The sequence below is a fragment of the Pongo abelii genome, chromosome 1, assembly GCF_028885655.2.
Source record: "Pongo abelii isolate AG06213 chromosome 1, NHGRI_mPonAbe1-v2.0_pri, whole genome shotgun sequence".
Classification (NCBI taxonomy): Eukaryota; Metazoa; Chordata; class Mammalia; order Primates; family Hominidae; genus Pongo; species Pongo abelii.
The window spans coordinates 111,714,538-111,730,886 of NC_071985.2; the positions used below are offsets into that span (position 1 = coordinate 111,714,538).

General features: G+C 43.4%; 2 protein-coding genes and 1 long non-coding RNA gene across 4 annotated transcripts in view; 2 read left to right on the forward strand and 1 right to left on the reverse strand.

Annotated features, from left to right (window-relative positions):
- The window catches only part of LOC100447686 (neuroblastoma breakpoint family member 12), a 2,265,351-nt gene that overhangs the window by 1,787,483 nt on the left and 461,519 nt on the right, over window positions 1–16,349 (forward strand).
- LIX1L (limb and CNS expressed 1 like) overlaps window positions 1–16,349 on the forward strand; it is a 24,564-nt gene continuing 8,215 nt past the window's right edge. Inside the window, exons 1-3 of one of the 2 annotated variants that reach the window (XM_002810314.6) lie at window positions 1–413; window positions 10,282–10,445; window positions 15,220–15,360. In XM_002810314.6, the coding sequence (XP_002810360.1) occupies window positions 122–413; window positions 10,282–10,445; window positions 15,220–15,360 (597 nt within the window). In that variant the 5' untranslated portion in view covers window positions 1–121. The remainder of the gene's footprint in view (window positions 414–10,281; window positions 10,446–15,219; window positions 15,361–16,349) is intronic. The other variant, XM_054553625.2, reaches the window with a different exon arrangement.
- LOC134760454 (uncharacterized) overlaps window positions 9,016–16,349 on the reverse strand; it is a 21,326-nt gene continuing 13,992 nt past the window's right edge. Inside the window, exons 3-4 of the long non-coding RNA XR_010137904.1 lie at window positions 13,438–13,529; window positions 9,016–9,274 (exon numbers count right to left, since the gene is read on the reverse strand). This is a non-coding gene — a long non-coding RNA (uncharacterized LOC134760454). The remainder of the gene's footprint in view (window positions 9,275–13,437; window positions 13,530–16,349) is intronic.

The window sequence follows — 16,349 nt, forward strand, 5'->3', positions numbered from 1 at the left end:
TTGACTGAAGGTTCGGCCCTGGCGCCGCCCTCAGTCCCCAGGCGCTAGCTGACTGGGGTGGTTGGGACCGTTATCTCGGCAGGCTGGCAGGCTCCGGGGCGCTACTCCATTGGCGGCCGGGATGGAGACGATGCGAGCGCAGCGGCTGCAGCCTGGTGTGGGCACCAGCGGGAGGGGCACTCTCCGAGCGCTGCGGCCCGGAGTGACTGGGGCCGCGGCTGCCACCGCCACACCCCCTGCGGGCCCCCCGCCTGCCCCGCCGCCTCCCGCACCGCCCCCGCCGCCGCTGCTCCTGTCTGGGGCCCCAGGACTACCCCTGCCCCCCGGCGCCGCCGGCAGCCCGGCAGTGCTGCGAGAGGCCGTGGAGGCCGTGGTGAGGAGCTTCGCCAAGCACACGCAGGGCTATGGCCGAGGTGAGTCTGCGGGTCTGGCCTCCTGCGCGACACCCTCTGTGAGGCAGCCTTGCTCCCACAGTCCTCCGGATCGCTTTTCCTGGCGTGGAGCCCTCACATGCATTTCCTTTTGGGGAGTTTCCTTCTGGGCTACGCACACGCACAGACGCACACACTCATACACACGTTTAAGCCTCCTACCTCCTCCCCTTTACTGAGTTATTAATATATTCTCCAGGGACCCTTTTTCAGATACAATCCTCTTTTCTTCCTAAGCTTTTCTCCTTTAGAAATGGAATTCCTCCTCCAGCTTAATACCTTAACATCTCTCTGCCTTTGAGAACCAGTCCCCATTGTGTGGGATCCTGTCTTTTATTTCAGATCCAATTTCTCATCCATACCCTCTCAATCTTTCCTCTGTGATCTCTGCAATTCCTGGACTCACCTGTTAATTTGCTCCAGCTCCTTAACCTTGACTGTTAAATTCTTTACTTACTTACCTTCACTCTGAAATTTCAGTGCAACTTCAGATTTACTGGGGAACTAGGTAGTGCCTTCACAAGTCACTCATAGTAATTGTGTATTTAAATCCGGACCTGTACCACTGAACTCACACCAGCTTCCTGTGGCTTAGTACCTTACTTTGGTATCTTTTTTAGTATGGAGACTCACAACTCCAGCCTTTCTGTCTGGCTCTGTTTTCCTGGCCCTTGCCCAGGAACTGAGGATAAATCCCAGGACTTGGCTCTTTCAATGTTACATTCTGTGGAAATGTGCCAGGTTAGAAACTCTCTTTCAGTTAGAAAACTTCGTCTAATTTCTGGAAAGAGGGATGTGAGGGTTTTCTTTGTTGTTTTCGTTTAACTAGTGTAGTTTCCTGTCTGAGTTTGAGTTCCAGATTTATAGTGTAAGTAATAAGGAATATATAGTGAAGGATGTGGAATACAGAATTTAAGCCTGGAAATTACAAGACATCCCTTCTGTCTGTTTGGCCAGGTCCTGCCTGACCTGGAAGTGACTATATCTTTAACTTTCTGTTTAACAATAATAGAGAGAGAAGTTATAGGGCTTTTCTGTAGATTTTCTTTTTTTAAGAAAGTTTAGTGAAAAGAGCACACACGGGCTTTGGAGTTCTTTGTCACTTACCAGCCAAATCTTTGGGGAAGGGACTTAATTTCACTGAGCTTCAGTTTCTTCAAGGGTTACAATATGGATTAACAGAGACATTGCAAATGACATATAACCTAAAAATGATTATTATCTCAAATTTGTTGGTTCTTAGTTTCTTAAGTAGAACATGCTTCACTTTTTCCCACTCTTAAATCCTAATAATGTAAACCCAAAAATTCCTATGAAAACAGATTTTTAGAGCCATTTTGCTATACGTGCCTAATGATTCATTCATCATCAATTTCCCTTTGTTCTTCATACAATTTGAACTCCTGTTATAAGACAGGAACTCTGCTAGGTGCTGGGGATACAAATGGATGAATCCGAAACTCATGAGGAAATATTATTTTTCCAATGTAATCCCAAGATTTAACAAGGCTATGTGATGGAACTGCTATTAGCTACTATCCTGCTGCTTCAAGTCTCTTAAGTCAAGATCAAGGGAAGGTCTTTGCCTCTGGGCACAGGAGTAGCCTAGAGTGGTCACACTAAATCTGAAGACTTCCTCTTGGAAACTTACAGGCATTTATTAACAATTATAGAGGAGTACACCCTTTTTCTTGTCTGTGTTACCTGGAGAGCCTCTGCTTTGGCTCCTAAACTGGGCATTCTGTAAAAACTTTCATTTCCTTAGCAAGGATGAGAGAACAAGGGGATTGTGCTGACAAAGGGCAATTAATCAGGCTCCAGACTTTGTGGTGATTTTCTTTCCTATCTCCCCACCTCCCATCGCAGTCTTTCTCATTATTCTTGAGTTTCTCATTTCCAGTCTGGGTGTCCAGCCAGTACTTTAGGAGAGTCTGGCAGATAGTTCAGCTTCAGGCAAGCAGAATCTCTGCCCATTTGGCTCAGAAGTCCTTTACCACATGGAATCACTTACTCTGCTTCAACTCTTAAGCAAAGCTGCCACTGGCATGTACTCACATACCCTTGTGACTGATGGCATGGTATTTGGGGGAATGGCTGTATTCCCCTGAATACAATTTACTTTAGCCTCTGCCTAGACAATTCATTCCCTCATCCAGCAATGCTTTACCACATCATCTTCAATTGACATCCTTCATCTTCTTCCTGAATGCTCCAAATTCACCTTTTCCAGTTAGTCTTTAGATCTACCTTCACTCATGTGGGCTATCAGTATGTATGTATGTATGTATGTATGTATATATGTGTGTATGTATTTACTTATTTATTTTAAAAAGCTTTCCTGTCCTTTATCTGCCTCCCTCACCCACTTACCCAAGATACACACATAGCTCAGTGTTCTGTAGGATCTTGGTAAGTTTGTAGTGCATGGGATTTGTAATCAGAGGACCTAGACCTGTCAAATAGTTGGATGTGTGATCTTGGAGAAGTTGCTTAATCTCTCTATGCTTCATCTGTTCTCTTCATTCATTTACCAAATATTGATCACCAGATGCAGTGGTGGACAAGGCAGATATTTATTCCCTATCTTGATGGAGCTCACAGTTCACATTACAGAGCATGTATAAAGATTAATGGTGTAATAAAGCAGGCCAGCCCAATACAAAGAGGGTTGACTTTGGAGCCAAACATTGTTTCTAAATCCTGGTTCTGCCACTTCTGGCCTGTTCCTTAACTTGCTTACTTTTTGTAAAATGGGTATTATAATACTTATCCTGATAGTTTTGTGTGGATTAAATGAGACAACGAATATAAAGCATGCAGCACATGGTACTCAGTGTGGTTGCTACTATTGTGCATTTGGAAATGCTTTGAAAACTGCAAATGACAGGTATCGTTCTGCATTGCCATTTCCTTTGCACCCTTTTTTTCTATGGCATATAGTCTCTTTCTCATGTTTGACATCTCGCAATCTCTAAACTGGCAGGATCGAGTAACTCACTTTCCTTGCTCTGTAATTGCTACATTTCCCTCTTCAAACCTGTTGTTTTGGAAGTATTGCTATCCTTTTATGTTACAGTATGGCTGCATGATTGGAGATTTTGCCCTGTTATTTCACTAAGTTGAACAAATGAATCTTGTGTAGGATTTTCTATTTAGTTGTTCCTTTTCCTCAGAATCACAGATAGCTTCTTTTCTGTAAGACTGGAGTTAAATGGGTTGGGCTGAATATTTCCAACTTTTAGAAATGCTGGATTAGTTCCTATATTAGTTTCCTGTGGCTGCTGTAACAAATTATCACAACTTTAGTGGCTTAAACCAACAGAAATTTGTTCTTTCATAGTTCTGGAGGCCAGAAGTCCAAAATCAGTATTACTGGGCCAAAATCAAGGTGTTGGCAGGGCCGTGCTCCCTCCAGAAGCTCTAGGGGAGAATTCATTCCTTGCCTTTTCCAGCTTCTGGTGGCTGCTGACATTGGTTTATTACGTGGTTTATTGCTATATCACTATAATCTCTGCCTCCGTGACTCCTCCTCATCAAATATGCCTCCTTTTTTTTTTTTAAGAAATGGAATCTCGCTGTGTTGCCTAGGCTGGACTGCAGTGGTGCAATCATAGCTCACTGCAGCCTGGAACTGCTGGGCTCCAGTGATCCTCCCACCTGCCTCAGCCTCCCAAGTAGCTAGGACTACAGGTGCATGTCACCACACCTGGCTGATTTTAAATAATTTTTTTGGAGAGATGAGATCCCAGGATGTTGCCCAGGCTGGTCTTGAACTCCTGGCCTCAAGTGATCATCCTGCTTTGGCCTCCCAAAGTGCTGGAATTATAGGCATGAGTCAATGTGCCCATCCTGCTTCTCTCTTATAAGGACACTTGTGAATGCACTTAGGGCCCACCTATATAATCTAGGTAATCTCCCCATCTCAGATCATTTAAACTCATCTGCAAAATCTTTGCCAGATAAAGTCACATTCACAGGTTCCAAGGATTAAGACATGGACATTTTGGCAGGTGGCATTATTCAGTCTACCAGAGTACCCTCCCAAAGTCACTGTTACTTTGCAGCCTCTCCTTCCAAAGAGACTGTGGACTGTGGGCTATCTAGGGGCAGATGTACCTTCTAAACATTGAAATAGGAAATAGATGAACTATTGTTAACTAGCTTCCCTATCTTCCATAATAATGTGAATAGAGGCAGTCTATTCTCGCCATCCTGTATGATCAAGGAGAATCTTTTTACTCACCTCTTAATTTCATTATCTCTTTATTCCTGCTTCCCCACCACAAAGTTGTATTTATTATTTTTTTATTTTATTTTTGTTAATTACCTTCCTGGCAAGGTTGTATTTATCCTTATGATATAAAATTTTTACTGTAGTTTCGTATATTGTTTTAATATTTTTATCCTGGCCAGGCACAATGGCTCATGCCTGTAATCCCAGCATTTTGGAGGCCAATGCAGGAGGATTGCTTGAACCTTAGGGTTTGAGACCAGCCTGGGCAACATAGTGAGACCCCATCTCTACGAAAAATTTTTTTTTAATTATCCAGGCATGGTGGCATGCATCTTGTAGTCCCAGCCACTCAGGGAGCTGAGGTGGGAGGATCACTTGAACCCAGGAAGTCAAGGCTGCAGTGAGATGTGATTGTGCCACTGAATTCTAGCTTCAGCAATAGAGCGAGACCTTGTCTCAAAAAAAAAAAAAATGTTTTAGGTTAGGTGCGGTGACTCACACCTGTAATCCCAGCACTTTGGGAGGCCGAGGTGGGAGGATCATCTGAAGTCAGGAGTTCAAGACCAGCCTGGCCAACATGGCAAAACCCCGTCTCTACTTAAAAATACAAAAATTAGCTGGGTGTGGTGGCGTGTGCCTGTAATCCCAGCTACTCGGGAGGCTGAGCCAGGAGAATTGCTTGAACCTTGGAGGTAGAGGTTGCCGTGAGCCAAGATTATGCTACTGCACTCCAGCCTGGGCGACAGAGCGAGACTTTGTCTCAAAAAAAAAAAAAAAAAGTTTTTATTTTGGCTGAAAATGATCACTACCTCTCATTCCCAGCCTGTCCACTTAGACATTCGTATATTTTATCCCTAAAGGCAAAAACTAAATTATTCTCTTTTTTGTTATTCAGCAGCAGGGTATAAGCACTGAAATATTCCTATCTTGGTCTTTCTTGTGAGGGACTTTGAGAAAGCAATTGTCAGATGTGTATATCTCAGTTATTCCTACCCTCCCACCTCACCATTCTTTAGCCATCCTTATGTAAACCATTATATCCATGGTTCCTCTTTGAAAATATGATTAAAAAAATGTGGGTGCTCCACATATACACATGCACAAATACTCATATGCACAGAGACACACACATAATTTTACTTAACAGTTTTAGGAAGCTTGTGAACCTCCATGAAGCTCAGCTATGGACTGGACCTTGGAGCCTGGGTTAAGATTCCCAAATTGGAAAGAATATTGGCCCCCGGAAATCTAGATTTGTGCCCCAACTCTGCCATAGCTATGTGACCTCAAACAAGTCTTCTGTTCTTTCTTAGCCAGCATTGGACTAGATGATCTCTAAAGTTCCTTCCACCTCTAAAAATGCATAAGTCTAGAAGCATTTTCAAATGCGATCACAATTAGTTGCTTTTTTCTTGACCACTTTACCCAATTATCATTTCATACATTTCTAAAATCAAGACTCCCCATGTCCCTTGGCTTTGAGTAATCATTAAAAAATGATTCTCTAGTCTGTGCGAAGAAATGTTTAACTGGATAGAGACTGAACATACGCTTTTTAATAGGACCTTCCCAATTGGTGGTCTCCTCCTCTTTCTCTTCATTCCAGTATTCTCCCTGTTGTGTGCATGTCAAGAGAGCCATCACCCAGTGATTGTACTAAACTGTCTCAAAGAGGGAACTGGAGCTGAAAAGATCTCATGGAAAGAACAAAGATGGCTGAGCTTTCTGGTCAGTATTGACCTTTGAAGAGCCCTGCCAAAACCAATGGAAGGAAAGAGAGTTTTCTTTTCATGCTGGATCTTTTTTTAAATTTTAAATTTTAATTTTAATTTTTTTTGCCTATGACAGAGCCTCAGGAGGTCCTAATGACATGTGCCCTCATGCTGTCTTTTAACAGAAGAATGAGCATTCTTAAAAGTCAGTTAAATGTAGGTTATTAAAAAGAGTTTATGCTGCTTCTCCAACTCAGGCTAGTACATGGGTGTTTGTTTCAGTCACAGAGCAGGTGAGATAATTTATTATTGGCCACTGATTTAAAATTCCTTGCTTGCTGGGCACGGTGGCTCACGCCTGTAATCCCGGCAGTTTGGGAGGCTGAGGCAGGTGGATCACCTAAGGTGAGGAGTTTGAGACCAGCCTGACCAATATGGTGAAACCCTGTCTCTACTAAAAATACAAAAATTAGCCAGGCGTGGCAGCATGTGCCTATAATCCCAGCTACTCAAGAGGCTGAGACAGAAGAATTGCTTGAACCCGGGAGGTAGACGTTGCAGTGAGCCGAGATTGCGCCACTGCACTCCAGCCTGGGAAACAGAGTGAGACTCCAACTCAAAAATAAAATAAATTCCTTGCTTGCAGGAACTGTGTGTTATTCTTTTCATGCCCAGTGCTTAGAATGATGCCATGTACCTATTAAGTGCTCAAAGTTTTGCTAACGTGTATATGACAGCCATGAAAATGTGCAGTTCTCATTGCCTGCTGCAGGGAGCATAACTAACAGCCTCAGCCACTGCCCACTCTGGGTCATCCATAACCACATTTGCACCACAAAGTTGCACATTCGCATCCATAACCACATTTGAAGGAACCACGCTTCCTGTAGGCTGCTCCCAGCCGATGACCTAGCACATCAGGGGTATTAACACAGGCAGATCCTGGTGAGATATGGGATTCCTTTGGCATGAGGACTTCTCACTGACTTAGCCAAATCTTTCTTAAAACTGTACTACAGCTGGGCGCGGTGGCTCGCGCCTGTAATCCCAGCACTTTGGGAGGCCAAGGCGGGCCGATCATGAGGTCAGGAGATCAAGATCATCCTGGCTAACATGGTGAAACCCCGTCTCTACTAAAAATACAAAAAATTAGCCAGGCGTGGTGGTAGTCCCAGCTACTCGGGAGGCTGAGGCAGGAGAATGACGTGAACCTGGGAGGTGGAGCTTGCAGTGAGCTGAGATCGCGCCACTGCACTCCAGCCTGGGCGACAGAGTGAGAATCTGTCTAGAAAACAACAACAACAACAACAAAAACTGTACTACGGTCTGAGATTGTCATATCTAGACCTCCTTCTTTCCCTCTCTTCCACATGCATCAGATCTTTGCTGTGCTCAGAAGGCTCTCCTTGTCGTCTCCTACTTCCTCCCTGATAAATCTCTTGCAACTGTCTATCCCATCTTGGTGTCTTCTTGGCAGATCTGAACTAAGGAAATATGAAAGAACGAATGAGACTTTGTTGCGATTAAGAGTAGAAGAGGAGAGGCCAGGCGTGGTGGCTCACGCCTGTAATCCCAGCACTTTGGGAGGCCAAGGTGGAGGAGGAGCACTTTGGGAGGCTGCTTGAGCTCAGGAGTTTGAGACCAGCCTGGGCAACGTAGTGAAACCCTGTCTCTACAAAAATTGCAAAAATTAGCTGGGCATGGTGGCATGCACCTGTGGTCCCAGCTACTCAGAGGCTAAGGTTGGAGGATCGCTTGGGCCTGGGAGGTGGAGGTTGCAGTGAGCTGAGATCGCTCCACTGCACTCCAGCCTGGGCAACAGAGTGAGATCCTGTCTCAAAAAAAAAAAAAAAAGGAGAGTGGTCAATATGTTGCAAGATATTGCAGAGCACCTGTGATAATTTATTATTATGAGGCTTTAGCTAAAACTATTTGAGATGTTTGGAACCCTAGAGTCAATGTGATCCTTTTCTAAAAGCAAACTGATCTCATCCCTCCTTCTTTTTTTTTTTTTTTAATTAGTTATTTTTACTTGGAGCTGAGTTAGAAAGACTCCCTTCATTTTAAAGTCCTCCAATTGCTTCCTATTGCTCTAGGATAAAGCCAATACCCTAACATGGCCTAAAAGGCCCTACTTGGTCTGGTCCCTGCCTCCTCTTGCAACCTCATCTTGCATTACACTTCCCCTCACTCACTCTTTCATAGCCATATGGTCTTAATTCCCTCTATTCATCATGTTCCCTGCCATCACGAGCCTTTGAACATGCTGTTCCTTACGCACAGAACACTATCCTCTCACCTCTTGCCTAGTGAATTCCTAGTCATACCTGAACTTAGATATTGCCTCCTCAGGGTAGCTTTCTTTGACCTTCTTAACTAGGTCAGATACTCCGACATCTATCACTCCTTTATAGAACTTGATCACAGCTGCAATTTTACATTTGTTTAAGATTTGGTTAATATCTCTTTCCCTCTTTACACTGTAGGCTACATAAGGAAAACGTAGGGGATGAGAGGAAGTGTTCTAGAATACAATGTCAGGTCTGGAGTTTGATTTTAGCCTACCTACAACTAATAAATTAGCCATTTACTGTTTCATGGGTGCTGGCAGAAGTCAAGAGACTTTGAGATTAGAGACAAAGGAATTTATTATTCATAGCACAGCAAGTAGCATGAGCATCATGTTTATATTAGTTCTCCTTGCCTCCTCCCAAGTCCAATGCAGAGGACTCAGGTAGATACTTGCATAGGCCATGGGTTGCTTCACAACAGAGGAACACTTATGGAACCCACAGCTTGGGGAACTTGCCATTTTACAACAAGTTGAAGAAAGCGTGTTCTTTATCTGAGTGAAGATAGTACCTCTTCCCTCAATATTTCTTGCTGCAAGCACAGTCCTGAAAAATAGCCCAAGTAAAGAGCAGTCAGGGATTTGCAATCTTGGCATACCTAGCAAGATGTGAAGGAGCATGAGAGACTGACCCATGGAGGAGTGCTTCTTTTTAAAGTCCTCCAATTGCTTCCCATTGCATTGCTTTGCATCTCACCATATGGTTCCTCCAAAAATCATTTATACCCAGGTAAAGCCTCAAAAGAGTTTTCTCTCCCACCCCCATGCCCTGGCTTCTCTCACTCATAGTATATACATAGTATTCTGGGTTGGAAAAGGAATCTGGCAATGGATGTGCTCACTAGAAGCACAGGCTCGAGAATGGTTATTAGGGCTATATTTCCTTGAGCCAGCAGTATTGCATAAAAGAATATTCATTGGAACCAAGACTGCTTGAGTTTGAATACTCAAACTGCTACTTTCTCCTAGCATAACCTTGGGCAAGTTATTTAACCTCTCTATACCTCATTTCCCTCATCTGTAAAATATGGATAGTAAAAATATCTGCTTCATAAAGTTGCTGTGATTAAACACGTAAAGCAGTTACAGAAGTGCCTGACATACAGTAAGTGTTCAATACATGTTAGCACTTATTGTGGTGGTTATTATCATCCTGGGCCAGCTAACCAATTTTGGAATAATCTGCTTGTATTTCATCAGGCAGTGATAATGGTCTGCTGACATTGGGAACTCTGCCTTCAATATTTAAGTTATTCTAGGACTAAGTTAAAATGTGAACTATTCAGATTGGAGGTGGGAGTGAAAAAAATTTAAATAAAATAAAATGTGAACCAGAAAAGTGGTGGAGGAGGGCAGGCATACTCTGGTCTTTCTAGGCAAATTAACTTAATCACAGTCTAGGTTTATTAATTTAAATGCTTTTAAATGGTGATAGGTAGGGAGCTAAGGGGCAGACTCTTAATGTAGGTACAGGTTATAGGTACTGTATTGAAGTATAGCACCACTTGGAGGTGTTCTCATTCATTGCTGAACTTAACTACTTCTCTTTTATAGTGAATGTGGTGGAGGCACTTCAGGAATTCTGGCAGATGAAGCAGTCCCGTGGTGCTGACTTAAAGAATGGGGCTCTAGTGGTTTATGAGATGGTTCCCTCCAACAGCCCTCCTTATGTCTGCTATGTCACCCTGCCTGGGGGAAGTTGCTTTGGGAGTTTCCAGGTAAGAGTTGTGAGGTGGCAGTAGCAAAGGTAAATGCTTAGATGTTAGTAACGGCTTTCTCCACCACTTTGGCCATTAAACTGCCTGAAATCATATATTTGAGGACCTAAAGCAATTCTGGGAAAATTATTCTGGCAAGCATCTGAGGCCAATTTGACCATAGTAGAACCTCAGTAGCATGCTTTCCTTTCAAAAACTCAAACCCATTTTGAATCTGAGCAGTAATGAATGTCCCCTTGCTCAGTATATCCGACTACCAGCATCCAACCCATGTTCCAATCTGGCTTCAGTTATTGCATTCCAACTTTCTTCCATCTCTTATTGAGGATATAGAACAATATTCCTTGCCTCCAGTACTTTTTCATAGGCAATTACTGAAGAAAGCAATGTTGGAGGTCTCTAAGAGGTCAAATCGGAGGGACTATGTATGGTGGAAACAGTACTCATCTAAGAGTTAGGAGATCCAAATTCATATTCTTCTAAATATCAATGGGGCAAATCTCTGGGCCTCACTTTTCCCATCTATAACATGAAGGAGATAGGTTAGATTATTTCTAAAGTCTTTTCTATTACTAACATTCTACAATTATGTGAAATACCTATGATGATGAAAAGAATGGTTGCCATTATGGGGTAGTAGTGAAAAATTATGTACTAGTATGAATATTCTCATCAAAGATGGATTTTTTACATTGCAGACAGGGAGGCAGCCTTCTGAAATGTCAACTTAAAAGTCTGAAATGGAATTTAGCGAAAATAATAAACACCTTTGTTCTGTTTTTCATATGGTTTGCGTAACCCTTAGACAAGGTTAAAGGCCCTACTGTGTGTCTGCATAGCACCTTGAACTTCCCCTATCATATCACTTATTACAACATATCATAATTGTTTGTCTCTCCTAGTGGACTATGTTCCATAGAGGCAAAGATAGTGTCTGTCTTCTTTCTTGTTAAATCCCTACCACCCACTTAGTGCCTAGCAGATAGTAGGCAAATAATATGTCTGTTGCATGAATGAGTGCCATTGCAGCTTAGCTTCTGCCTCAAACAGAAGCAGTCCTAAGGAAGCTTCATTTCAAATCAGGTGATGAAATTTTTTCCCGTAGAGCTTCAGTCATTTCAGGCCGGGCACAGTGGCTCACACCTGTAAATCCCAGCACTCTGGGAGGCCGAGGCAGGTGGATCACGAGGTCAGGAGTTTGAGACCAGCCTGACCAACATGGTGAAACCCCGTCTCTACTAAAAATACAAAAATTAACTGGGTGTGGTGGTGCATGCCTGTAATCCCAGCTACTTAGGAGGCTGAGCCAGGAGAATTGCTTGAACTCCGGAGGCTGAGATTGCAGTGATCCGAGATTGCACCACGGCACTCTAGCCTGGGCAACAGAGCGAGACTCTGGCTCAAAAAAAAAAAAAAAAAAAAAAAAGAACTTCAATCATTTCAGAGAAATAAATATATATCCAAGATGACAAATGTTTATGCTTTCACTTGTTTTTTTTGTTTTTTTTTTTTTGAGATGGAGTCTTGCTCTGTCACCCAGACTAGAGTGCAGTGGTACGATCTTGGCTCACTGCAACCTCTGCCTCCTGGGCTCAAGTGATTCTCCTGCATCACCTTCCCCAGTAGCTAGGACTACAGGCGCATGCCACCACCCCTGGCTAATTTTTTTTTTTTTTTTTTTTTTGGTATTTTTAGTAGAGACAGGGTTTCACCATGTTAGCCAGGATGGTCTCAATCTCCTGACCTTGTAATCCACCCGCCTTGGCCTCCCAAAGTGCTGGGATTACAAGTGTGAGCCACCGCACCCAGCCTATGCTTTCACTTCTAAGAGAATAAGATCTTTCCTTCTTCTTCTTTTTTTTTTTTTTTTTTTTGAGATAGAGTCTCGCTCTGTTGCCCAGGCTGGAGTACAACGGCCCGATCTCAGCTCACTGCAACCTCTGCCTCCCGGGTTGAAGCGATTCTCCCTGCCTCAGCCTCCCAAGTAGCTGGGAATACAGGCACCTGCCACCACGCCCAGCTAATTTTTTGTATTTTTAGTAGAGACGGGCTTTCGCCTTGTTGGCCAGGCTGGTCTCGAACTCCTGACCTCAAGCAATCCGCCCACCTCGGCCTCCCAAGGTGCTGGAATTACAGGCGTGAGCCACCGTGCCTGGCTGATCTTTCCTTCTTCTTCCCACCTCATTACATTATTGAATGACTTGAAAATTTTATGACGATGCCCATAACTGAAACATTATAGTAATTTGATTTCTGTTATTTTTGGAAAGAGTAGAATTGTCTTTCTTGGCCTTTTAGCCTAAACTTTTTTTTTTTTTTGAGACAGAGTCTTGCTCTGTCGCCCAGGCTGGAGTGCAGTGGTGTGATCTCGGCTTACTGTAACCGCCACATCCCAGGTTCAAGCAATTCTCCCTGCCTCTGCCTCCCGCCACCACACCCAGCTAATTTTTGTATTTTTGTATTATTTTGCCATGTTGGCCAGGCTGGTCTTGAACTCCTGACCTCAGGTGATCTGCCTGCCTCAGCTTCCCAAAGTGCTGGGATTACAGGTATGAGCCACCTCGTCCAGCTTTTTTTTTTTTTTCTTTCTTGAGACAGGGCCTCACTCTGTCACCCAAACTGAAGTACAGTGGCACAATCATGGCTCACTGCAGCCTTAACTTTGTGGGCTCAAGTGATCCTCCCACCTCAGCCTCCCGAATAGCTGGGGCCGCAGGTATGTGCCACCATGCCTGGCTAATTTATGTATTTTTGGTAGATATGGAGTTTTGCCATGTTTCCTAGGCTGGTCGCAAACTCCTGAGCTCAAGCAGTCCTTTCACCTCAGCCTCCCAAAGTGCTGGGATTACAGGTGTGAGCCACCTCGCCTGGCCAGGGGCAGGGTGCAATAACTGAAGCTAGATTAGAACATGGGCTGGGTGTTGATAGTCTGATATACTGAGCAAGGGCATGTCCATAACTGCTCAAATTCAAGGTGGGTTTGAGTTTATACCTCTTTATCCATTTTGGCAGGTGAAATTTCTCCCACTGGTTTTCTTCACAGATGACTTTTTAAGCAACAGCACTATAGAGCAGGCCAGCAAGCTAGTAACAGACAAATAGAAACAGACCAATTGAAGCACTGGGAAGACTTAGGACTTACTTACCAAGCTTCATATGTTGTCTCAGAGAGCCTGTCAGTTAATACAAATTAGGAATTATTGATAGTAGGGATGCTTAAGTACTAAACACATCCTGGTCTACTTATTTATTGTTTTTTTAAGACAGAGTTGTGCTCTGTTGCCCAGGCTGGAGTGTAGTGGCACAATCATAGCTCACTGCAGCCTTGACTCCTGGGCTCAAGTGATCCTTCCACCTCAACCTCCTGATTAGCTGGGACCACAGGTGTGCACCACAACCATGCCCAGCTAATTTTTAAATTTTTTGTAGAGTTGGCATCTCACTATGTTGCCCAGGCTGGTCTCAAACTCCTGGCCTCAAGTGATCCTCCCACCTTAGCCTCCCAAAGTGCTGGGATTACAGGCATGAGCCACCATGCCCAATCCCTGGTCTACTTTTTATTTTAAGTTTTCTTTTAGAGACAGAGTCTCACTCTGTCACCCAGGCTGGAGTGTAGTGGTGTGATCATAATTCACTGCAGCCTGGAACTCCTGGCTCAAGTGATCCTTCTGCCTCAGCCTCCTGAGTAGCTGGGACTACAGGCATGTGTCACCATGCCTGGCTAATTTTTTCTTTTTTTTTTTTTCTGGTAGAGACAGGGGTCTTGCTATGTTGCCCAGGTTAGTCTTGAATTCCTGGGCTCAAACGATCCTCCTGCCTTGGCCTCCCAAAGTGCTGGGATTACAAGTGTGAGCCACCAAGCCCGGCCTTGGTCTACTTTTAAAAACTGCAACATCACTTTCTTCGTTTCCTCTAATTACTCATAAATGACATAGGGCAAAGAGGCCTTTGAGACAGCCAATAACGATGAATTATAAAGGAATACTATGGTGGCTAGAGATCTGAAGTTGAATAATTTTGAGACTTTTGCAGATCAGACTTGTTCTATGATACCTATGTTGGATACAATATAAAAACATGAATTAATTTTTATTTTTCTCCTTCTTAAGTAAGCTTTCCTTCCCTTAGTTACTCCTCTCCTCTTTGTTTCCACTGGGGGAAAAAAAGAAGTCTATAAATTCCTCCTTCAGACTTAAACCCTTCTCAGGGATAGCTCCTTTGGCTCACTACATTATCTGAGAAAATGCCTGCTCACAGCTAAAAATGAAGTCCAAGATTCCAAGATGGGTGCTTCTGATAGAGACCAGTGGCCTCCTCTGTAGAAGCAGCCTAGACACAGCTTTGGTTCTAATCTTGGGTTATCTAGAGGAATCCAAAAAACCTTACCTGTCTGCAGAACAAGATACAGATTTCTATTAAGCCGGCCAGAATCTGACTTTTGAGTAATTAATTCTGTCGACAATTTAAACAGGGGTATTTTTCAGGTTCAGTGATTATATGCTGACTTAAGCAGCCTTCCTCATTCTGCATTCAGTTTGGTATGAGCTACAGCCCTCTCCCAGTTCCTTAATGACTTCAGGATGTTGAATCAAAATTATGTTTCCAAACATCCCAACCACTTTACCATAAAAACCTTGGGAGAGTGTGTTGAACACAACTGATTTATCCAAAGAGTGTCCAAGTGTTTTCTATCTGAAGTGTTTCCCTCCCACTGTTCCTTCATCTCTCTCATATGCACAAATACACATATTCTCACTCTTTCTCCCCTGCCTAGTTTTGCCCCACAAAAGCTGAGGCCCGGAGGAGTGCTGCAAAGATTGCGCTAATGAATTCTGTGTTTAATGAACATCCTTCCCGAAGAATCACTGATGAGTTTATCGAGAAGAGTGTCTCTGAGGCCCTGGCATCTTTCAATGTAAGTTGTATGGAGCTGGAAGGAAGGAGAGTGGGAGATGGGAGAACTGGCTGCTTGGGAAGTCGTAAATTACTGTGAAACAGAGCATGAATTCTTGTTTTCTTTCTGGTCCACCTCTCTGTTCTTTTGGTTTATTCTCTGTCAGTCTATTGTGTCATGTGCTCCACCTGTCTCAGTCTCTAATTCTGTATCTGTGTTTATGTGTTTTTTGTTGTTTTGTCTCTTTCATTGTGTCTCTTTAGTATCTAGACACCTTTAATTGCAGATTTATGGAATTGTACAGCTATTCCAAAATGAAAATTGAGCTTGAATTTTGCTTTTGCTAATTTGGGTTAAGACCTTAGTTTCTGCAGTTCTTTTTTTATGACTGTTTTTTATTGTCACTTGTCTCCTGCCTCCATTACTTCATCTTATTGATTAAGAAGCCTTTTATAACAAAACGCCTTTTTAGGAACAAGGAGGATAATTTATTTACTCTATTTATTTACAACTGTTCTTTCAAATGATGATGATAAGAATAACCATAATTATCCAGGCGCGGTGGCTCACGCCTGTAATCCCAGCACTTTGGGAGGCTGAGGCAGGCAGATCACGAAGTCAGGAGATCGAGACCATCCTGGTTAACACGGTGAAACCCCATCTCTACTAAAAATAAAAAAAATTAGCCGGGCGTGGTGGGGGGCGCCTGTAGTCCCAGCTACTCAGGAGCCTGAGGCAGGAGAGGCTTGAACCCGGGAGGCGGAGTTTGTAGTGAGCCGAGATTGCGCCACTGCACTCCAGCCTGGGCGACAGAGTGAGACTCCATCTCAAAAAAGAAGAATAACCATAATTAATCCTAATTGAGTATTTACCTTGTGGCAAGGAGTGTTCTAGGGGATTTATATGCATTTTACCTCATTTGATCATCACAACAATCTTATGAGGTATAAGTACTATTATTACCCCTATTTTACAGATGAGGAGACTAAAAACACAGAAGTGAAGTGTTG